General features: G+C 35.2%; 1 protein-coding gene and 1 long non-coding RNA gene across 2 annotated transcripts; one reads left to right on the top strand and one right to left on the bottom strand.

The window, feature by feature from the left end:
- Positions 1–7,326: 7,326 nt before the first annotated feature.
- LOC129262927 (uncharacterized) lies at positions 7,327–12,714 on the bottom strand. The gene is made up of 3 exons (XM_054900899.2): positions 12,202–12,714; positions 10,761–10,894; positions 7,327–10,097 (listed from the first exon to the last, which is right to left on the bottom strand). Exons 1-3 carry the CDS (start codon positions 12,254–12,256, stop codon positions 9,858–9,860), a joined length of 429 nt encoding a protein of 142 aa, XP_054756874.2. The 5' UTR covers positions 12,257–12,714; the 3' UTR covers positions 7,327–9,857.
- An 872-nt stretch (positions 12,715–13,586) lies between these two features.
- LOC129262929 (uncharacterized) lies at positions 13,587–18,565 on the top strand. Its single transcript, XR_010293886.1, has 4 exons — positions 13,587–13,706; positions 14,678–14,844; positions 16,065–17,037; positions 17,135–18,565. It is a non-coding gene; the product is annotated as an uncharacterized LOC129262929 (long non-coding RNA).
- Positions 18,566–19,718: the final 1,153 nt, after the last annotated feature.

Raw genomic sequence — 19,718 nt, 5'->3', positions numbered from 1 at the left:
TTATTGGCAGAAGTTTGTTTTCATAAAGACGTTTGCAAAGTCACAGACCGTTGTTATGGATAATTTTAAGAGGGTATGAAGTGTTAAGATGCAAGCAAAAAGCCTTTCCTCTTTTGTTTAAAAAGTGTTTTCAATTGTCTTTAACTTTTTATGTATAGTGAACATGGCAATTATCTTCATATTTCTAATGGGGTTACGAATCCAGGAACTTTTTTTTTTTTTTAATAATATTTTATTTTCTTCCTCTTTCAAATCAATAAGTTAACAATCACAATTCATATAAATAAAGATTCTTTGTATGTATACAATCAATAAACAATCAAACAAATAAATATATCAATATCAATGAGATTACGAATATTTTTTAAATGATTACAAATGAAATTAAACTGCCAAATTTCTCTTCTATAACAATGTGAAAGCAGAGGGGAAAAACCCGTATCAATCGACACAAAAAAAAACGTACTTTGTAAAAACTGACTTTTTCCCTGAATAGAATAGAAATAATTTCTTTTGCACATATTAATTGTACAAGAAATAAAAAAGGATAAAAGATTATTTTAAAGGTTAATTAGAGGAAGGTTATCCTAAAACGTCCCTACACACTCACCTTACCCCCATACCCCCTCCCCCCTCATCTCTCTCCCCAGACACTCACACAAGCTCACTTCAACTCACCACCACTCACAGCTCCCCCCCCCCCTCTTCCCCGTCACAAAACTCACACATCCATCTACACACGTACACCCACACACAATGCATCCTGCTCTGGTACAACTATCTGTATTTGAACAAATAAACAAAACAGAAACAAAATGAAGCAACCAATACATCCATAGTATTAAGAAAGGTATGCATTGCTTTATTCCCATTTCCTTAAGTGCACCCCCAGCTTCCCCTTTTTAAACGCTATTTGATATTCCGTATCTCTATACTCTTTAACCAAATGTGTCACTTTCTGTACGGTTGGCAATATTCCCTGTTTTCTTGAACTAAAAATGATATACTTGATTAAGAATATAATACAGTTTATTAAAGCTACTCTTGTAGTATTTCCAGGTATCCCCATGAAAATTGTTTTCCAAACGTCACTGCCAAGTTCATTCAGTTGAAATATTTTACTAATCTCTTCCCATAATCGCTTAACTTCAGGACAATTAAAAAATAAATGTTGGTAAGACTCAACTTCTTTTTTACAAAAGGAACAGAAATTATCTGTCTCAAAACCGAATTTAAAAAGTTATCTTTTTGTGTACACAGGAACACAGCCCCTTGTAATTGTTTGTATTGAAATTATCTGTGTTTATTGCATAGCATTGCACATTTCAGTCTAAAAAATACAGGAACACTAGAAGATACGTACTAATAGCGCCATCTCGAGTTCTCAACTACTAATACCTGGCCAGTTTCCTGACCCATAATGCAAGTGTAGTCTAGTATATATCAGGGGCGGAAATCTCTCCCAAAAGGTAGGGGGGACAAGGGGCTGGAAAATTTGACGAGCAAAAAAAAAAGTTATTGTGTTCCCCCTACTATTTTGAGTAGGGGGGACACGTCCTCCTGTCCCCCCTGGGATTTCCGCCCATGGTAAATATAGACCCACTTGAATGATAACATGCTAATTAACTACTCAATCCATTTATACCGCAATACAAACTATTACTTTTCGTCTCAAAACATTTCAGTTTCTCTATACAAATACAATTATAGGTAAATTTATTCTCTGTCGTATTAGAAGACATATGTAAACGTATATTTTACAGACTATATTGTATTTATAAAACACAGTCAATGAGAGACCACACACAGTTCACTCCCCCTTCAAAAAAAATCTTCAGGTTGCTCATACTTCAGACGCTTATTACGTCACAAAGAAATTGAGAAATTGGAAACTGCTGGAAAGAACAATGTCCCAAAAAGTAAAATTACCATCACATTGTTATATCCTATTATTGTAAGAAAGTGATTGAGATTTTCCTATGTTTCAATATGTTTTGGCACGTGCTCTTCCAGCACCACCCCCTCCCCTAGCCGAGCAGGAATTATCCCCTTTGACCCCAGATTACGGTCTCTTTAAAGTGATTGGTTAACATTGGTTTGACTTTTAAAAAATCTGAGCTAGAAGGTCACACTTGTCACCTGTGTCTGTGATATGTTAGAAAAATGAAGCCCAGAAAAAATTGCGTTCGAAAATAATTATTAAGTGCTTCAAAAATTGAAATATAAAGTGACCGAAAACACCATCTTAATTTCATCCCATACACTTATGTGTACTATTTAGGCGTCTATAAGACGCCTATTTACGAAATCGAGGTTTGCCTTGTAGTTTTAGTTTTTCATTCTCAATAATGGTTGTTTTCAGGGTTTATTAGTTCTAATACATGCACTTGTACACATGTTTCATCTTGGTTTGAGAATTTTTTTAATCGGCTCAGTGCTCACAAAGTTAAACAATACCTTTAATGCTAATTATGTGCTATTCGGTGTTCTAACATCACTTCCCACGCGCTTAGGCGTCGTGTACTAAACATAATAAATTATTAGTTCTTTTCAAAGATTTTGATTTCACCCGATTTTCACATTTTCCTCGTAGGAAACGTCCAAAGATGTGTAGGGAAGGGGGTCATTATTGCACAGGTAGAAAATTTATCCTTAAAATAAAAGAAGTTCTTGCAGCAGAGTCTCGAGAACACCTGTAATCTTACCAGATTGCGTAATCTTACAGGAAATTGGTATTTGGTGTATGGAATCTTACAAAAAATCTTTAAATAAAACACCCTTTTCCCCTTTCTAAAAAGACCTGTTCTGTTAAATTGCAGAAAAATTCCTGTTTTATGAATTTACAGAATGATTGTGTTAATGCTTTCTGCGAATTTTTTTTTTTGGTAAAATCACGTTTTTTTTTTTATGTGCCTGAGCAACGATGACTTTAAATGCGAAACAAATCCCTGAACTTTGTTTTGCATTTCTTTTCTTTCATTTTTTCAAAGTTATTGTGCTGTCCCTTTATTCTTTAATGGCCATTTTTTCTCCCATAAATGACAGGCTTACAAGTTTCAATGCATTATCGATCTATTTTCAAGCGGCAGATAAAATAGAGATCCAAAAAGAACCCAATATTTTCATGAACAATAGAACCGCCATATATAAACTATCAATTGTTATATATATTTCTACCTGTTAATGCATTCGTCATATATATGGGTCAGGAATTTAAAGAACCGCATTGAATTTAATAATCTCACAATCAGGTAATTGATATATTCTATAGGGAAAATACTGATGAATTTTGCTTACTGCAAATATCGATGAATGATTGATTGCTTTAAAAAGTAATTTCAGATCAAATTTTCAACAACAAGTTCGAAGTCAGGGAAAATACAAAACAACGTAGCGGAGTGAAAAGGTATTTTCTGTAGAGCATACCTTTTAAATAGGAATTAGCCACAATTTTAATAGCGCTATTATTTAAAACACCGCTTACTATAACCCAAGCTTTAGCAACGCTACTCTTATCTGGCGCTCGAGCATTTAAAAAATATCGGGTAGGCTTAACCATTCACTTCACATGGATGGAGAGTGGCATCGCCTCTTGCCAAAGGACACGAGTGCCGCGGTAGGGTTTTGAACCCGGTACCTTTGTTTCGAAGAGAGTATACTTATCCACTGAGCCCCAACACCTTATGAATAAACTCCCTGATATCACTAAACAGTATAGAAGAAGAACAAGAACTGATATATTTCAACAGCTGGTGTATCTTTATCACTATTTTTTTTTTAATCCATGCAACATCCACAGTATGTGCATCCACACACACACCCTCTCACACACACCATCACACACACACACATATATATATATTTTGTGAAAGAAATGGATGAAGAGAACAATGGTAGGCATAGCTTAAATCAAGGTTCCCCAGAGCTATCTACCCTTTGGAAAAATTGGTGATGCCAAAAAATGTCTCCTGCCGGGAATCGAACCCGGGCCCCCAGCTTTGAACGCCGGTGCCTTAACCACTAGACCACAGAGACGGGTTAGTGGCTCGGGCGACCCCGATCCGATTAACCGTCAGATAGACAGATTTTCGACACTATACCAATTATAATTTCCTTGGTCGGGTGAAGGTGGGTTTTGAACAATGACAAGCCGCCATGCCTCAGCTGGATCAAAGCTATTGCTTTGATACAGTACACGTATGGGAGAAAGTATACAAATGTGTGAAGTTATACATGTACAACAGCTTTGGCAACTCTTTTATTTAAATATTTTGTGAAAGAAATTGATGAAGAGAACAATGGTAGGCATAGCTTAAATCAAGGTTCCCCAGAGCTATCAACCCTTTGGAAAAATTGGTGATGCCGAAAAATGTCTCTGCCGGGAATCGAACCCGTGCCCCCAGCTTTGAACGCCGGTGCCTTAACCACTAGACCACAGAGACGGGTGAGTGGCTAGGGCGACCCCGATCCGATTAACCGTCAGATAGACAGATTTTCAACACTATACCAATTACAATTTCCTTTGTCGGGTGAAGGTGGATTTTGAACAATGACAAGCCGCCATGCCTCAGCTGGATCAAAGCTATTGCTTGTTCATTGTTCAAAACCCATCTTCACCCGACAAAGGAAATTATAATTGTATAGTGTCGAAAATCTGTCTATCTGACGGTTAATCGGATCCAAAGGGTAGATAGCTCTGGGGAACCTTGATTTAAGCTATGCCTACCATTGTTCTCTTCATCCATTTCTTTCACAAAATATTTAAATAAAAGAGTTGCCAAAGTTGTTGTACATGTATAACTTCACACATTTATATAGATATGTATATATATATATATATATATATATATATAAATATATATATATATATATATAATATTGACCTAACAAAATGTCACGTGGTCCTGCGAGGGCACGTGAATTATAATTGTGCGAGAAGGGGGCCCGTTCTTCCAGAAGAACTATTGTACTCGGCAACCACGTACACGCTTTTTAATGATCATTCGTTGAATATCCTCAATTCAGAGAATTGTGTGGTTGTCCATTTGTCAATGTTTGTTGGATTCTGATAATTTTACTTTTATTTCTGAATTGGAAATTATTTCAAACACTCTTCTCATTATGTGCAATTTCGACCTGTCAAAGCTTCTTAAGCACAACCACCAACTGTCCTTGCAAGTACCAAGGATGAAAAAATGTGATATGTATAAATGTAGTAGTGGACGCTAATTAATATTTCAGCGCTTGATTATTAGCAATTTATTGCGATACTGTCTAAACTACAAGTAACCCTGTGCATCTTCAACCAATTAACTAATGGAATTCATACAATGCCGAAATTCATATCGGCATCGCAACATCATCATCACCATCAACAAGTGTCTTCTCTCTCGATTTATATTTCTCTATGCGGCAGGAGCGTTGTTGGTTTCCAGGGAAACACAAAGAATCATCGGAGTGCGTCCCGCGTTACCATAACCACGGATCGTGTGTGTTCAAATTAACGAGGCACGGGCGGGCTTCGAGATGGCGGCGATGGTATCCATGCGTGACTCCTCAAACGAAAAATACGACAGAGACTAACTTTATCGAGATATTAATATCCATCTTCCTTAAGAGGTGGTGATGCCATACCGCACTGGTACAAGGAACTGTCTGTATCACTTTCACTTTATATGTTTTGATTTAATGAGTGGCGAAGCTTTTTGTGTGGTATTGATAACTTTGTGATGGGTATCTCTTACATTTGTGATAAGACGGATTCTACTCAGCCCTGGGAAAATAAAATGACAAAGCAAGTTTTGTTTTCGTTTATACTTTTTTTTAGCTGAGAGCGAGTTCGATGTTGGTCATTGTTATAATGCTGTTGATGAAAATGAGAAATAAGGTAAAAATGAAAATAATGATAATATCTAAAGGAATCCAGCATTCGCCATGAAACGTTGCGTTGGAAAGGAAAGAAAGTACAGAATGGCGCTAAAGTTTGAAAGAAATCGCACAAGCAATAGGAAAGTTATGGCTGCTTTAAAACTGAGATCCTTATGTGGCGTTGCAAGAAACTTACGATCAATTGCAAGTCTATTTTCATTCCCGAAATCAAGCATATGCCGTGCAATTCATTGCAAATTTGTGATTGATTGCTAATCTGCTCCATTAAACAAGGAGCGTAATCTGATTGGCTAAAATTAAAAGTGATCAATCAACTTCTGTAAAATTGCAACATAATATTTGCGATTGATTGCAAATATTTTCTTGCAACACCCCCGAAGACTATGTAGATTTCAAATTGGCAACTGGGTATTAAAGTGAATTATGACAAGGGGCAAGGACAACTTTGCCATAGGATGCGTAGTAAATTATCAGGGATTTGTAGTTTTCTTCTATCCATTCCCTGGGGGAGTGATATAAATATAACCCAGCCCTAGGTACATGTAGTAGGCCTATATTGTCTTATATCCTCTTGAAAAAAAGATATAATTTGGAGTAAAACTTAAAAAGAATAAAATATCCATTTTGTTTATTGGAGTACATGGAAAAAAAGTCCTTGGCCTACATCACTATGACATCACATATGTGGCAAATTTGAAGTCTCCATGGGTAGAGTGATTATCAATTCTTACAACTTTTACAAATTCATAACTTTATTATTCTTTGTCCGATATTTTTCAAACTTTCACCTATTAACTTGTCTGATTTTTCTTTTTCCTTTGAAAACAAGTTTTTGGGTGGGTTGGGTACCCATTTGAGTAAAACAGAGCAATGATAAATAATATTAGTGGAATATATAATATAATATTAGTGGAAGCGCCGTGGTGTAGCGGTTCTGACTCTCCCCTTGTAATCAGAGGGTCGTGTGTTCGAATCCCGCCATGGCCTAGCGTCCTTTGGCAAGGCGTCAATCCACAATTTGCCACTCTCCACCCAGGTGTTAAATGGGTACCCGGTAGGATGCGAAAGCTTATGTAGTATGCCTAGCATACGCGCTTTACAGATATATTATTACCCCGGTCATCGGATCATTGCATGCCCGCATACAATGTATGCACCTTCTCCACTCCCTGGGGAGCATTCCAACAAGAGTTCCAAGACTCAATTGCTAGGCATACTACATAGGCTTTCGCATCCTACCGGGTACCCATTTAACACCTGGGTGGAGAGTGGCAAATTGTGGATTGACGCCTTGCCAAAGGACGCTAGGCCATGGTGGGATTCGAACACACGACCCTCTGATTACAAGGCGAGAGTCAGAACCGCTACACCACAGCGCTTCCACATATAATATATAACAGTGTTAATGATGTATAACAGTGGACAAGGATCGATTTTCATACAGGAGGTGCAGGTTTATTAAGGGGAAGAATCTACCATAGAAATGGTTTTAATTTCGAATGGATGTGAATTGGGGGTAAGAAAAAGGGGGAAAAAGGTGTTTTCTCTTCCAAGTTGAGGTGATTTGGGTAAAAATCCCCTTAAAATAAATAATGTCTAACTTTCGTGTAGGGTATGTGTTTATTATGTAAACGAAGCCCTAATAATACATATTGTAGAACACCAAGTGTGTATGTTATTTAATAGTGCTTACTGTACAAGTGTGTATTAAATGTAGGAGTTTATAGTGTACAAGACAGTATAATGTGTGAAGGTCGTAACTACCTAGATGAAATTAAACACAAATGTAGTGGTTCCATTAACAATGCTTTTATGATGAAAAAAAAAATACATTTTGCCCATTTTCGTATTACCTTAAAGAGAAATGCCAGTATTTGCAGTAAACACTGATTTCATTAGAAAGTCTGTAAAACCAGGCTTAATTGTCAGTATATCATCGAGGATCTAGATCTGGTACAGTTACATAAACTGAACTCTGTGAAATCTTGAAATCTACGCTGAAAAATGTTCACACTGAAGATCACCAACACAGATAAGCGCACGTGGGACAGTGTATTATTATTGCTGGAATAAAGACCCGACGGAAGTGACAGAATCCGCGCTTATTTTGCTTATTTCTCCGCAATTACACAATTTCTTCCAGAATCCTTTGGCACATATTTTTTATTCATACAAACAGACACTTGGGTGGTCATTACATTAGATTCTGTAAAAAGTCATTTTGAGATCGTTACCAAAACTGGAATTTATCTTTAACAACGTTTCATACATGTAATGTATGCGCCTGGGAAAGTCGTTTCCGTTTCAGTTGTGTTTATTTTCATATCTCACAAAATATAATACAATGTAACATCCAGCAAGAAAGAATAAATCTTAAATAAGAATAATACAATACGTTAACATCATTCAATATAAATAGAAAATAGCAATAACATCTGAACATTCCTGATTTGAGACAGATATGTTACAAAATTGAAAATACGAAGGGTAAACTATTTTTAAAAAGCTTGTGATTTATATTTTTCTATGAATAACTTAAAATTATTGCCAATAATAAATATCATTATTTAATATCAATATTAATCAAAGGGGAAAAACAAGGAAATTTGCCTTTTAAAAAAAAGGGGGGGAGAGAGAGAGAGAGAGATGAGGGTGGACTGACAATAGTTAGGATGAACATTAACATGATTAAGAAGCCGATTAATTATTATTCAGATATTTAAAATAGAGGTTTTTCAATTTACGTTTAAGATAATATCTGTTACCGGATTTTTTAAATTCGGTTTTATATCAATCCAAAATAATGGGCCTTTGGCAATAGTTGTATTATATGAACAAGCAGTACGAGTACCACTTTTTGGATCCCTTCTATTATATAACTTAAAAGGTAATATTTCAGGGTCTGCATAATAACAATACTGAAGCACTCTATTGATTATCAAAAGGGTGTAACCATGGAATTTAAACATATCCAGGGAGAAATATATTGTTAATAGATTGTCATCATTTCTCACCTTAGCACATGGACCAGGATGGGAGCATCGTTGCTTTTTTTCGCATCCTTTTTGCATTCGAATTTTTATTACCTTAACATTTAATAGTTGGAAAGAAATCTACATGTTAAGATACACGTACCCTCTATAAAAGCATGTTAGTTACTTGCTATATTTCTAAATTAAAAAAAAGACAGTTTAATATCATACCAAGTCAATCTGTATCAAGTGTTCCTTATACATGCAGAGCGTTTGAAACTAAATGATTCATTATCGAAGTTAGCTAGTATATCCCTACAGTTGCGTATAGATGGCGACAAACATCAGTTTGTTTTCTTGCACCGGTATGCCAATACAACTCTACTCTGCTATTCCAAGCTTTCAGTTATCAATTTCAATTATCAGAGGCGTCAATGGGGGGGGGGGGGGGGGGCAAACATATCGTTTCCTCCTCCACCATGATATTGACAAGTGTCAATACAACAACATTGAAAAAGATGAAAAACGCCATGGGGAAAAGACGCAGCGGGTCTTGAAGAGGGGAGGAGGAAATGATAGGATCTCAGATCTCGTCATGTCTACATTCTTTGATGAGATGATTAGATGGCAAAATCCCAGAAATCTAATTATTTTCCTAAATATTGCTTGTGCGATATCGACGCTACCATGGGGGAAGCATCTTGCCATCCTATTATTTCTTCTAAAGCAAGTAAACATGATCATCTAATCCTTTCTACTAGAGAGGTCGTATCATCTGACCATCTCTGCTAAAGGATGTAAAAATGAAAAGACAGTGCTAGCTAAAGGATGTAGACATGACGAGTTCCTAGATCTTGCCCTCTGACCTTTCGCTAAAAACATTTCGACTTCCACAGAAAATTATCCTATCATCTTTCATCTGGATAACAATTTAAGCTTCCACAGTGTAGGGGTAATTTTAAATATAAAATTGAGGATATCATAGAATGGGTCTTTCTAAAGAAGCTTCAATGCAAAAGTCAGCAGGATGAGTGGAAATGCCAGGCTATGAGAAATAGTGTTGGCAGTATTACAGAGTTCTCCCTCGCAGCAGTATGTGCAGGTCTCTTTGGGCCGACCCGGTGCAGCCCTGTAGCATGCTTCTATGCACTGTGATCCACACGTCCTTGATGTGGCGTAGAACTCTTTCGCTGTTCCGCCCATCGGATTCGTAACGGTTTCCATGGTGACGGATTTCTATTAGGTGATAAAACAAGAGAGAAGTAGTATCATTAATCGGTTGTTTGGATGGCATTGATAAGAAGTGGCGCAATAAGCCACTAAATTTTTTAAGTTGCTTAATGTAGTTCATGGAGCAATATTTTTATTTTAGTAAAATCGCGAGCGAGAGAAATTATTTGACCTTTTCAACATGACACGCATGAAGACAGAATTATGTGAGATTTTGACAAATCATATAACGAATATAACACCATATTTCAGGATCTTCTCTTTATTAAGAGTTTAACAAGTAATATTACATAAAGCAGGGGTGGATTTTGTATTTTCTAAAAGGGGACATTTTTGGTTCAGAAAAAAAAAAAAGAAGAGAGAAAGAGAGAGGGGGGAAATTCATTTTCATTAATAATGTATTGCTATGACTGCAGAAAGAAGGTGTGAGAGAGAGAGAGAGAGAGGGGGGGGGGGAGAGAAGGGGGGGGGGCAGGATGTGCCCCAGCTTGGATCCTCTACTCCACAAAAGATACATGTATACATAATTTTAACACATCACAGAATTTGCCAGTTTTCCAAGATAAAAAAATAAGGCCTTGTGAACTTTAATTTTTATTCACATAACAATTTAAGTTCAAAACGTTTTAGCTGATAATCAATCTTATATCGTTGACAATATATACTTACAATGCAATACTTTTCACATTCAACAACGGTTATATTAGTGAGTGGTACAGGGTTTGGAAATGGCTCGATACAGTCTGGAGATCCTGTGCCGTTGGCATGTGAACATTGGTAACACTCAACACCTTCAGACACATCTAAAAGGGCGAAAAGGAGAAAACGATCGGTAAGTACGATTTAAAGAATGAATAACGAATATGATCCAAATAATTAGCAAACATTTTGATTCATTAAGGTCGTTTTAAAACTTTCCTGCCTTCATTTACAATTTAAGACATCATAACAATTATGGTGTAACAATAAATTAATACTTTAAAGAGTCGTACACTATCATGCATTTTTTTCAGAAAAGGAAATATTTTACATAAATGAGTGATTATATTTTGCATTCAATATAATAATTAAAAAGCGAATCATAAAAATACATATGTGTTGAATGTTATTCGAATGAATATGAATAAGGGTAATCTGGATATTGTTAAAATGGACTTGCCTTTATTTATAATTCAATACATCATAATAAATGTAGCAGTACATAGACACTTAAAATTTTCATGAATTATCAATATATATTAAAGAAATATTTTCATATACACAAATTATTGTATTCTGCATGCAATATAACAATTAAAATAAACGAATCATGAAAGACATGTTTTGAAAACTACTCACATTTATTATAAATTAGGATAAACTGCATTTGGGTTTTGGAACTTCTTTTTTTAGGGGGGGGAGGTGGGTTCTCAGCAGGTGAGTCAATTTTAGGTAAATTTTTATGAAAGCCATGAATTAAGTTCTTCAGGCGATTGCCAAGATATAACAGGAATGTTAGAAAATCATTAGAAAAAAGGAAATAAAATAAATACAATGAAATAGAATACAGGTTTTTGCCATTTTCGAGGGGGGGGGGGGGGGTAAAGTCCATTTCTAAACATAATAAATTTAAGAATGTTAATATCATTGGGATTAATTCATGAATGGAAAAATAGAGAAAAATCTTAACTTCATTTTTTTCCTAAAATAAGGAGATTGGTCTTACATAATTATTTTAGAAATCGGGTTTGATAAAAAAAGTACTGCGTTTTGTTAGATTTAAAATCGCAATCGAATCACAGAAATGTAGTACTCATAGGCTGATTATAAATGAAATGTAGCAAACTCTAAAATCAAATCATGCGTCTATTTCCAGACTTTTCGGATAAAAATAACTGGAAATATTTTGACTGAATTCAGCTCAAAACTGTGAGAAAATACCCGATGATGTATTTGTTATACTTCATTATACAAGGTTGTCTATTTTTTTTATCTACTGTTGTTTATATTTTGTTTGTTTTTTCTATATATATTCATAGGGGTTCAGTATTATCTCTAATCCACAAACGTTAAGTGGTCTTCCCGTATCACGAATTTAAGTAATAACGAATAAAATGATTAGCATACTTACTTGCTTGTATAAAAATGAATAATCCATAAAACATAATATAGCTGAAAATAGCCATGTTGGGTCATATCATAGATATCATCAATCAGTCGTGCCAAATAGTTTACCGAATACGCTACCATCGAATGGTAAGTGCACTCTTGGAGTTAAATGATTCTCAGAATGTCTTCACAATACTGTGTCCACATTCGCGAGGTCACAACATTTCAATTACTTAAAAATATTCACAAACTAACTCCTTTTCTTGTTATGTCCACGACAACAGAGTACATGGAGAACAGCTATATATATTCCAGGCAAAATCCAATCGGTGTCATGAATGATTTTCAGCTCCGTATGTTTAAAATCATGTCCAGTTAACAGTTATTCAAGATGAACTTTAGGGAATCAATCCAATTAAACGATTTTGGAAGGTTTTGGAACGCTGGGTGTTGGATAGTATTTTTAACAACCCGCATAAAGGGCATAGTATAAATCTACACGCAAAGCCCCTGTATATATGTGTTTCGGGAAATCTTATTGATTATCATTGGAGATGCTATTGACCATTTCTTAAAACCCTTTCTGATGGTGATTATTGAACACAGCAGTCCTATCCTCCTTAATCAATATTGCCAAATAATGGCCAGGGACAGCCTTCGTCTTAAAGATCCGAAGAATAACGAAGATTGACGAAAGTCGTATTGACTGGTGATGATTGGTTACATTTTGGCAGGTTTTACGAGGTTTCATTCAGTTGTATTATGTTTCACCCTTGAATTTTTTTTTGAAAATCTGAATATATATATATTTATATATATATAAATATATATATATATATATACAAACAAGAGTCTTTGGTTTTGGTGGTAATGTTTTGAAAAAAAGTCGTCGATATGAGGTTTTTTTTATCTTCTGTTACCGTTCCTCATTCATGTCATTATCTGGATATTAAAATAGTATTTCAGAATGTGTGACAGTATACATTACGGTGATCCGCAAACATCGAAAAAGGTTATTAACCTAATTGAGAAGGGGGGGGGGTACAATTTGAAGCTGAATGACTCAATAGTAACAATGGAATAATAAAAAAAAATGACGAACCGACCAACCCCTCCCCTCACACAAAAAAAAACATACATTTTTTCCATCCATCAGCAATCGTATCAATATAAGGAATAACAGGAATTTCCTTGGCAGATACTTTTTTTACATATTCTCCAATCATGCGATATGCGAGCCTTTGGAATTCTAGACACCCTTTTATAAGTATTGTTGTGAGAGCACATTTTACGATTTTATTTCCAGAAACTCCTTTTTAGATTTAGACCGTATATTCCAGTCTACTGCATTATCTATATCTTTGTTCGTAAGGCACTATTATAACGCCTTTATTCCAGGAGTTCTTTCAGATAAGATTTTATATTTTGTCAGTTGAGCGTGTTTAGAAAGCAGTATACTGAGGATACCAATGGCCACTGAAATGTTGCAACTGGGATTTTTCTTCACTTTCATGAGTGTTATGATCGGTAAGAATTTCTCAATATTTGCTCTAATGGATCTTCATTGAATAACACTGGTACAACTGATACGAATTAAGCATTTGTACGTAAAATAGTTAAATTTTTTTTTTTTCAGGAGAAGCGACACCGTGTCCCACAAGAATGTTAATTATAATTTCAATGAGTATAGTGTGAAACTTACCAAATCATGTTGTATATAATTTTATGATCGCAAACTCGCATAACTGGCGTAGATTTTATGCGATATGGTCCATTGAACACAGAAATATGAGCGTTATTTCGGCACTCTTCAGAAAGCCTCTCAATCCAAGTTTCGTTATTACGTTGAATAAAGTGCGTAGTCCAATAATATTTTGTGTCCTCATTCACTCTTAATTTATTTCCTTTTTAAAGTTTGTGCCCACAACTTGCGGGCACATGCTTACATTTAAGTAAATAAAGGCTTAAGAAAATTGTCATGATACCTTTAATCAAACATAGAAATTATGATATTTTAATAACTACAACGTACAAGGAAATGAATTAAACAGTTTATTTTATTTCATGATCTCATCTTGAAAAGTTACGTATTTGATTTTTATAGTTTGTGCATGAGTTTACATTTTTGTTTACATTTTTTTTTCATAACCATATTGAAAGGTTCCTTTCTGTACTAAATTACTAATTTGCCCGTCAAGGCGTAGTCATGTCTGCAGTCTATACACATTCAGTCATGTGAAGGAAAACTCGACGGACAGTCCTTGTCCTGACTACATTTACTTTTAATACAAACATTGGATGGATAGGTTTCGTAATGTGTAATGTAAAAAAAATGTTCATATCTTTGTGACTAGTGGATCATAACAAAAAAAATCATCTAGATGTAGAAAATGAATTGTAGTTTGCGGGTGTAAAAATATTAAGAATATTAAATTGTAATTTCCATACATCACATTTTATATATTTAAACATGTCACTGACTGGTATTTCCTCTCTAGGGGTAACTGAAGGGATTACTTGTTTCGAGTGCAAGTATGACTCCGTAAGGTTACACGACACCAACCCATTCGTTGTTACTGGGCCCACCTCATGCGGACCTGACTTTGATGAGTCTGGGCCTGACGTGGGGACGGTCGAGTGCGGCATACATGTGGATTCCTGTTCCGTGAGTTTGCTTGGTTTGGTTTGTTTGACTTTATTCAATTATTTTCATCAATTTCGCTTTCGACAAATTAGATATCAGCACTGTAAAAAATGAAGTGCTAATTTAGCACTTTACAGTGCTTGTATAGTGACTGCACTACGAGTGCTGATTTTCTTGTTTAAATTTGAACTAGAAAATCAGCACCAATAGTTCAGTCACTATACAAGCACCGTATGTGCTAAGTTGGCGCTTCATTTTTTTTTACAGTGAGGGAGATACAGTTTGGTCAACTGAATTGAATCAAAGCAATAAACAATATTTTACCATCATTGTACTTGATATAGCATTTTATGTATTATGTTTTATGTTATTGTAATATGCAGTCAATAACAAAAGAAGTTTGACACACACACCCACCAACGCACACACCCACACCCACACAAACAAAGTGTGTTTGGAAAATGAAGAGGCCCGCTAAAGTGCAAGGCTTGTATTTTGTGGGCTCCTCAAAATTATTGAGTAAACTAATAACATAATGGGAACAAAGCAAAGGAACGTGGTATTTGGCAACAGTTTAAAAACAAAAACAAAACAAAGCATGCTGCCCGCAATCAGCATGAAACTGTTTTAAGCAACGCTGTGACAAGAAAAATTCAAAGAATACAGAAATTTATATAAAAACATTTAAATATAACAAAGCAAAGTATGACGAAATAAGACAAAAAACATATTATAAATGACTTTAAATATATCAGCATAATATTACTATTTTAAACATTAGCAAAGAAAATGAATCGAAGTTTACATCAAAAGAAATAAATCACATCAGCGTAAAAAAAAAATAACAATGATGCTAAGGAAAATTTGCACCCTAAAATAATGATACAAAGCAACGGCACATTTTACGTGCAACCTTTATGAAAAGAATAAACATCGGCATCCTTCTGGATTTTGTTTACACTAATTTTCACCACAAATAGTGCAGATTTAGTTTAAGGTCATGGTCTTACGCCCTCTTCCCCTGGAATTCTGAAAACATTTTTTTCCAATCGAATTCTCACAAATTCTCAAGAAGTTTGCACAAAATTATTCAATTTCAATATTTTGTACATGCTCCCTCCCCCATTTTCGTAGGAAATGTTATGCATCTTGCCCCCCCCCCGGAACAAATTTCTCTAAATTTTTGTATTAATATGTTGTTCTCACCCTCTCTCCCTGACTTTCACTCTCTCTCTTTCCAGTTAGTTCTATTCTACCACGGCAAGGCGTTGACAGGAATCCAGCGAGGATGCGCCTTCGATTCAAGCTGCCAAGAGGGTTGTTTGGAGGGCTCTCAGATCAAGACGTGTTTCCATTGCTGCGGTGAGAACTTCTGCAACTCCTCCTCAACAAACCGTTTCTCTGTGGGACTACTTCTCTTTGTGGCACTTTGGGCGTTTCTTACGGTTCACTTCGGGAGAGGATATAAATAATATTATTTTCACCCCCCCCCCACTTCGAGACATGGTTTCGACTTGACATAACCTGCGTAAAATATCGAAGGTAAAAAAATGGATTAAAGAGGGTGATCCTATTATCCACCACGACTTATGGATATCGCTGTACATTAGATATTCAACTTTAAAACTGATTCTAGGGAATAACAACGACTCCCTCCCATATCTATTTTATCGCCTCTCTGTGCTAAATAGGATGTCCTAGCTAAAAAAAGTTAATTCTGCGAACATTGTTTTCATTATGTGTGTATATTTCGATGATATATTCATGATTGATTTGGTTATCTAAAACAGCGAAAATTCTGTCATTGCCCGGTGTGATAGACGACGATACCAGTCTTTTTACTCTGGTGTTAATTTTGTGGTGTTTAGTTTCAACACCTACACTCTAAAAAATGAAGTACTAATTTAGCACTTCAACAGAGCTTGATATCGTGACTCCACTTCGGGGTGCTCATTTTCTAGTTCAAATTTAATGTACTAAATCAGTACTTCGAGGTGCAGTCACTATACAAACTCCTTTGGTGCTAAATTATCACTTCATTTTTTAGTATATGTGTGTTAAATTAAAGTTATTGACCAACATAAATGGCGTAATCCATAAATGTATATGTATTTGTTCAAATACCATCCAAATTGATTTTGTATATATTGTATGTTTAATTTTACTGATGTACTTCGTAATGTCTTTCCTATATGGTAGATCAAATATAACACTGTAAAAAATGAAGTGCTAATTTAGCACTTAAAGTGCTTGCATAGTGACTGCACTACGAGTGCTGATTTTCTAGTTTAGATTTGAACTAGAAAATCAGCACTCGTAGTGCAGTCACTATACAAGCATTGTAAGCATGGTAAGTGCTAAATTAGCCCTTCAATTTTACAGTGTACCTCAGCACCACGTTCTTTGTCGTTTTAAGAGTGCAAACAACTTTAAATCAACATAGTTTACACAAATGTGTGTGGTTTTTAATCCATTGAACAAAATGTGCAACTTGTAATCAATCCTTTATTGAAAATTAAACATAACTATTCAATTGTTAACACGTTGCTTGCAATAAAATAATATACGATCAGTCCATGATTATAGTAACCAATGGTGAATCAATCATTATTACTGTGAACAAATTGAGAGAGAAAACAAAAATATGTGTATACTCGAGTTATTAAGACTAGAACTAAGCATTTTTAGGAAGAAAATCATGTCATGGTGAAAGAGTAATGAGTAACAATGACATATGAATAGATAGAAATATCTCTGAAATGGTTGCAGATTGCAACTGAAAGAGGCAGGATTCGGATGGATGCTGTATACTCCTTGCTACGAATGCGATTGTGAGATTCGGAACGAAAAAAGGGTCAATATATAGACTAATTGTAACCCGACATGAGATGGCGTCCTTCCATAATCCCCCCAAATTGATTGATCTATATATTTACTGACCTATATTATTTTCCAATAAACAGATAAATATATTTCGGTTATCAAGGAGACTCCGAAAAGCGACCTATTTAATAGGCCTGAAAAAAAACGAAGTCAACCATGTAAAAACATTGTGATTGTGTTTGATTTGTTTTTCATTCTAGGATCCAGAAAGAGGGAGAAACATAGTTAATAAATATCGGTGAACATTAATGATAGAATGGAAGATATTCATTACGAATGGGTTATTTTGTTCTGTCACAAGCATTAAACAGGCTTTTTACGAATATAGGAGGTAGGAAGAAGGTTCCATTTCTGTATCTAATTCTGTAGTATAATTCAGCCGGGGATCGAACCCACGACCTCCCGTTCATGATGCATGCGCTCTACTACTGAGCCACCATGGCAGAATAAGCACGGGGGGGGGGGGGGGCAGGCATATTATTTCATTTCGTTTCGTTTCGTTTATTTCCTTTTCCAACAATTATATTCAATGTGAAGGCACCTGTGGAAGGCTCCTCGATTGTACACCCGACAGAAATTAAGACACGAAGTCATCAGAAGTAAGGTGTTTGATGTTTTATTGTATAGGAGAAAAAATTGCATTGTACAGAAAAATATACAAAAAATAATATTATAAGTACATATTCATATTGAGATTATTATTGGATGGCATCAGCTAAGAAAAAGTGCTCATATTTCTGTAATTAGAATGCAGTTCAACAATTAATCAATAAACCGAAAAATGAATTAACAATCGCATGGATTTAATATTTCACCATTATTTCATTAGTGAATTATATTATATTCGGCATTATAATGCAAATTTCCTATCACGTGTATGTCTTTTTTATTAGTGAAATCTATACCTGAGTCGATTTTTTTTGTTAAGAAGTTTGTATTGATTTTTTTTGTGTGTGTTAAGACATGTTTTTATTGTCTTCTCTCAAATCAATTAATTGTACAAAAACAATATAAGTCTCACAGGCAAATTATACAATAACTGAAACAGGCATTATCACAGAGTTATAAGTTTGTACAAACGATTATCGAGAAAGGAAAGTATAAACGTTAATGATAATGAAAAACATCTAACTTGCCTCTAATAATAATAATACTTATAATAATAATAACGGTATATTTACCCAGGATATCCACTGTAGTTGCGAAAACTGTTCTTCCTGCGGGCCCTGCTTGTATTATTACCCGGCTAAGCTAGGCTACCTATTCGATGCACACAGCTTTTTGAGGAATTACTTCCTGCCGATACCAATTTACCTCACCTGGGTTGAGTGCAGCACACTGTGGATGAATTCCTTGCTGAAGGAAAATACGCCATTGGCTGGGATCTGAACCACCACCCTCCGTTTCAAAGTCTGGAGATTAATCCACTGGGCCACGACGCTCCACAGATTAAAATTCATAAGAATCTGAAAAGATATGAGAAAAAAGCACAGGTGCCTTTACAATGCCATTATATCCATTACAAACCATAAAAAATAAATAAATAAAGTCGCTACTAAAATCTATTGCATAAAAATATATATCATAATTCATCGTTCATATCCAAGTCCTAAGTGCATAGAGACATTGCAATCATAATATGATATGCGCACTATACAATGACTGTTAATTATTATCAATTAAAAAAACACCCGAGTCATGGGGCATATATGAATATGACATACATTGCAGAGAGGTACATTATATACTTGATCACTGCAGACCGGGTATTTCGACGTTTGAAGTGGCTAAAAAATACAAACGGTTTAATTTATTACGGATACAAGTTATATTTTCTAATTTGTAAAAATCAGCAGTCAATAATAGCAGGGCCCGCTGGAAGAACAGTTTTCGGAACTGAAGTGGCTACCCTGGGTAAATATACCGATATTATTATCATTATTTTTATTATCATTATAAACAGTCTAAATAATCGTGTCTGAACTAGATACTACGAGTTTGAGAACAAGTTC

This window comes from Lytechinus pictus, chromosome 6 (assembly GCF_037042905.1).
Source record: "Lytechinus pictus isolate F3 Inbred chromosome 6, Lp3.0, whole genome shotgun sequence".
NCBI classification, from domain to species: Eukaryota; Metazoa; Echinodermata; class Echinoidea; order Temnopleuroida; family Toxopneustidae; genus Lytechinus; species Lytechinus pictus.
This window is presented reverse-complemented; position numbering and strand designations above follow the sequence as displayed.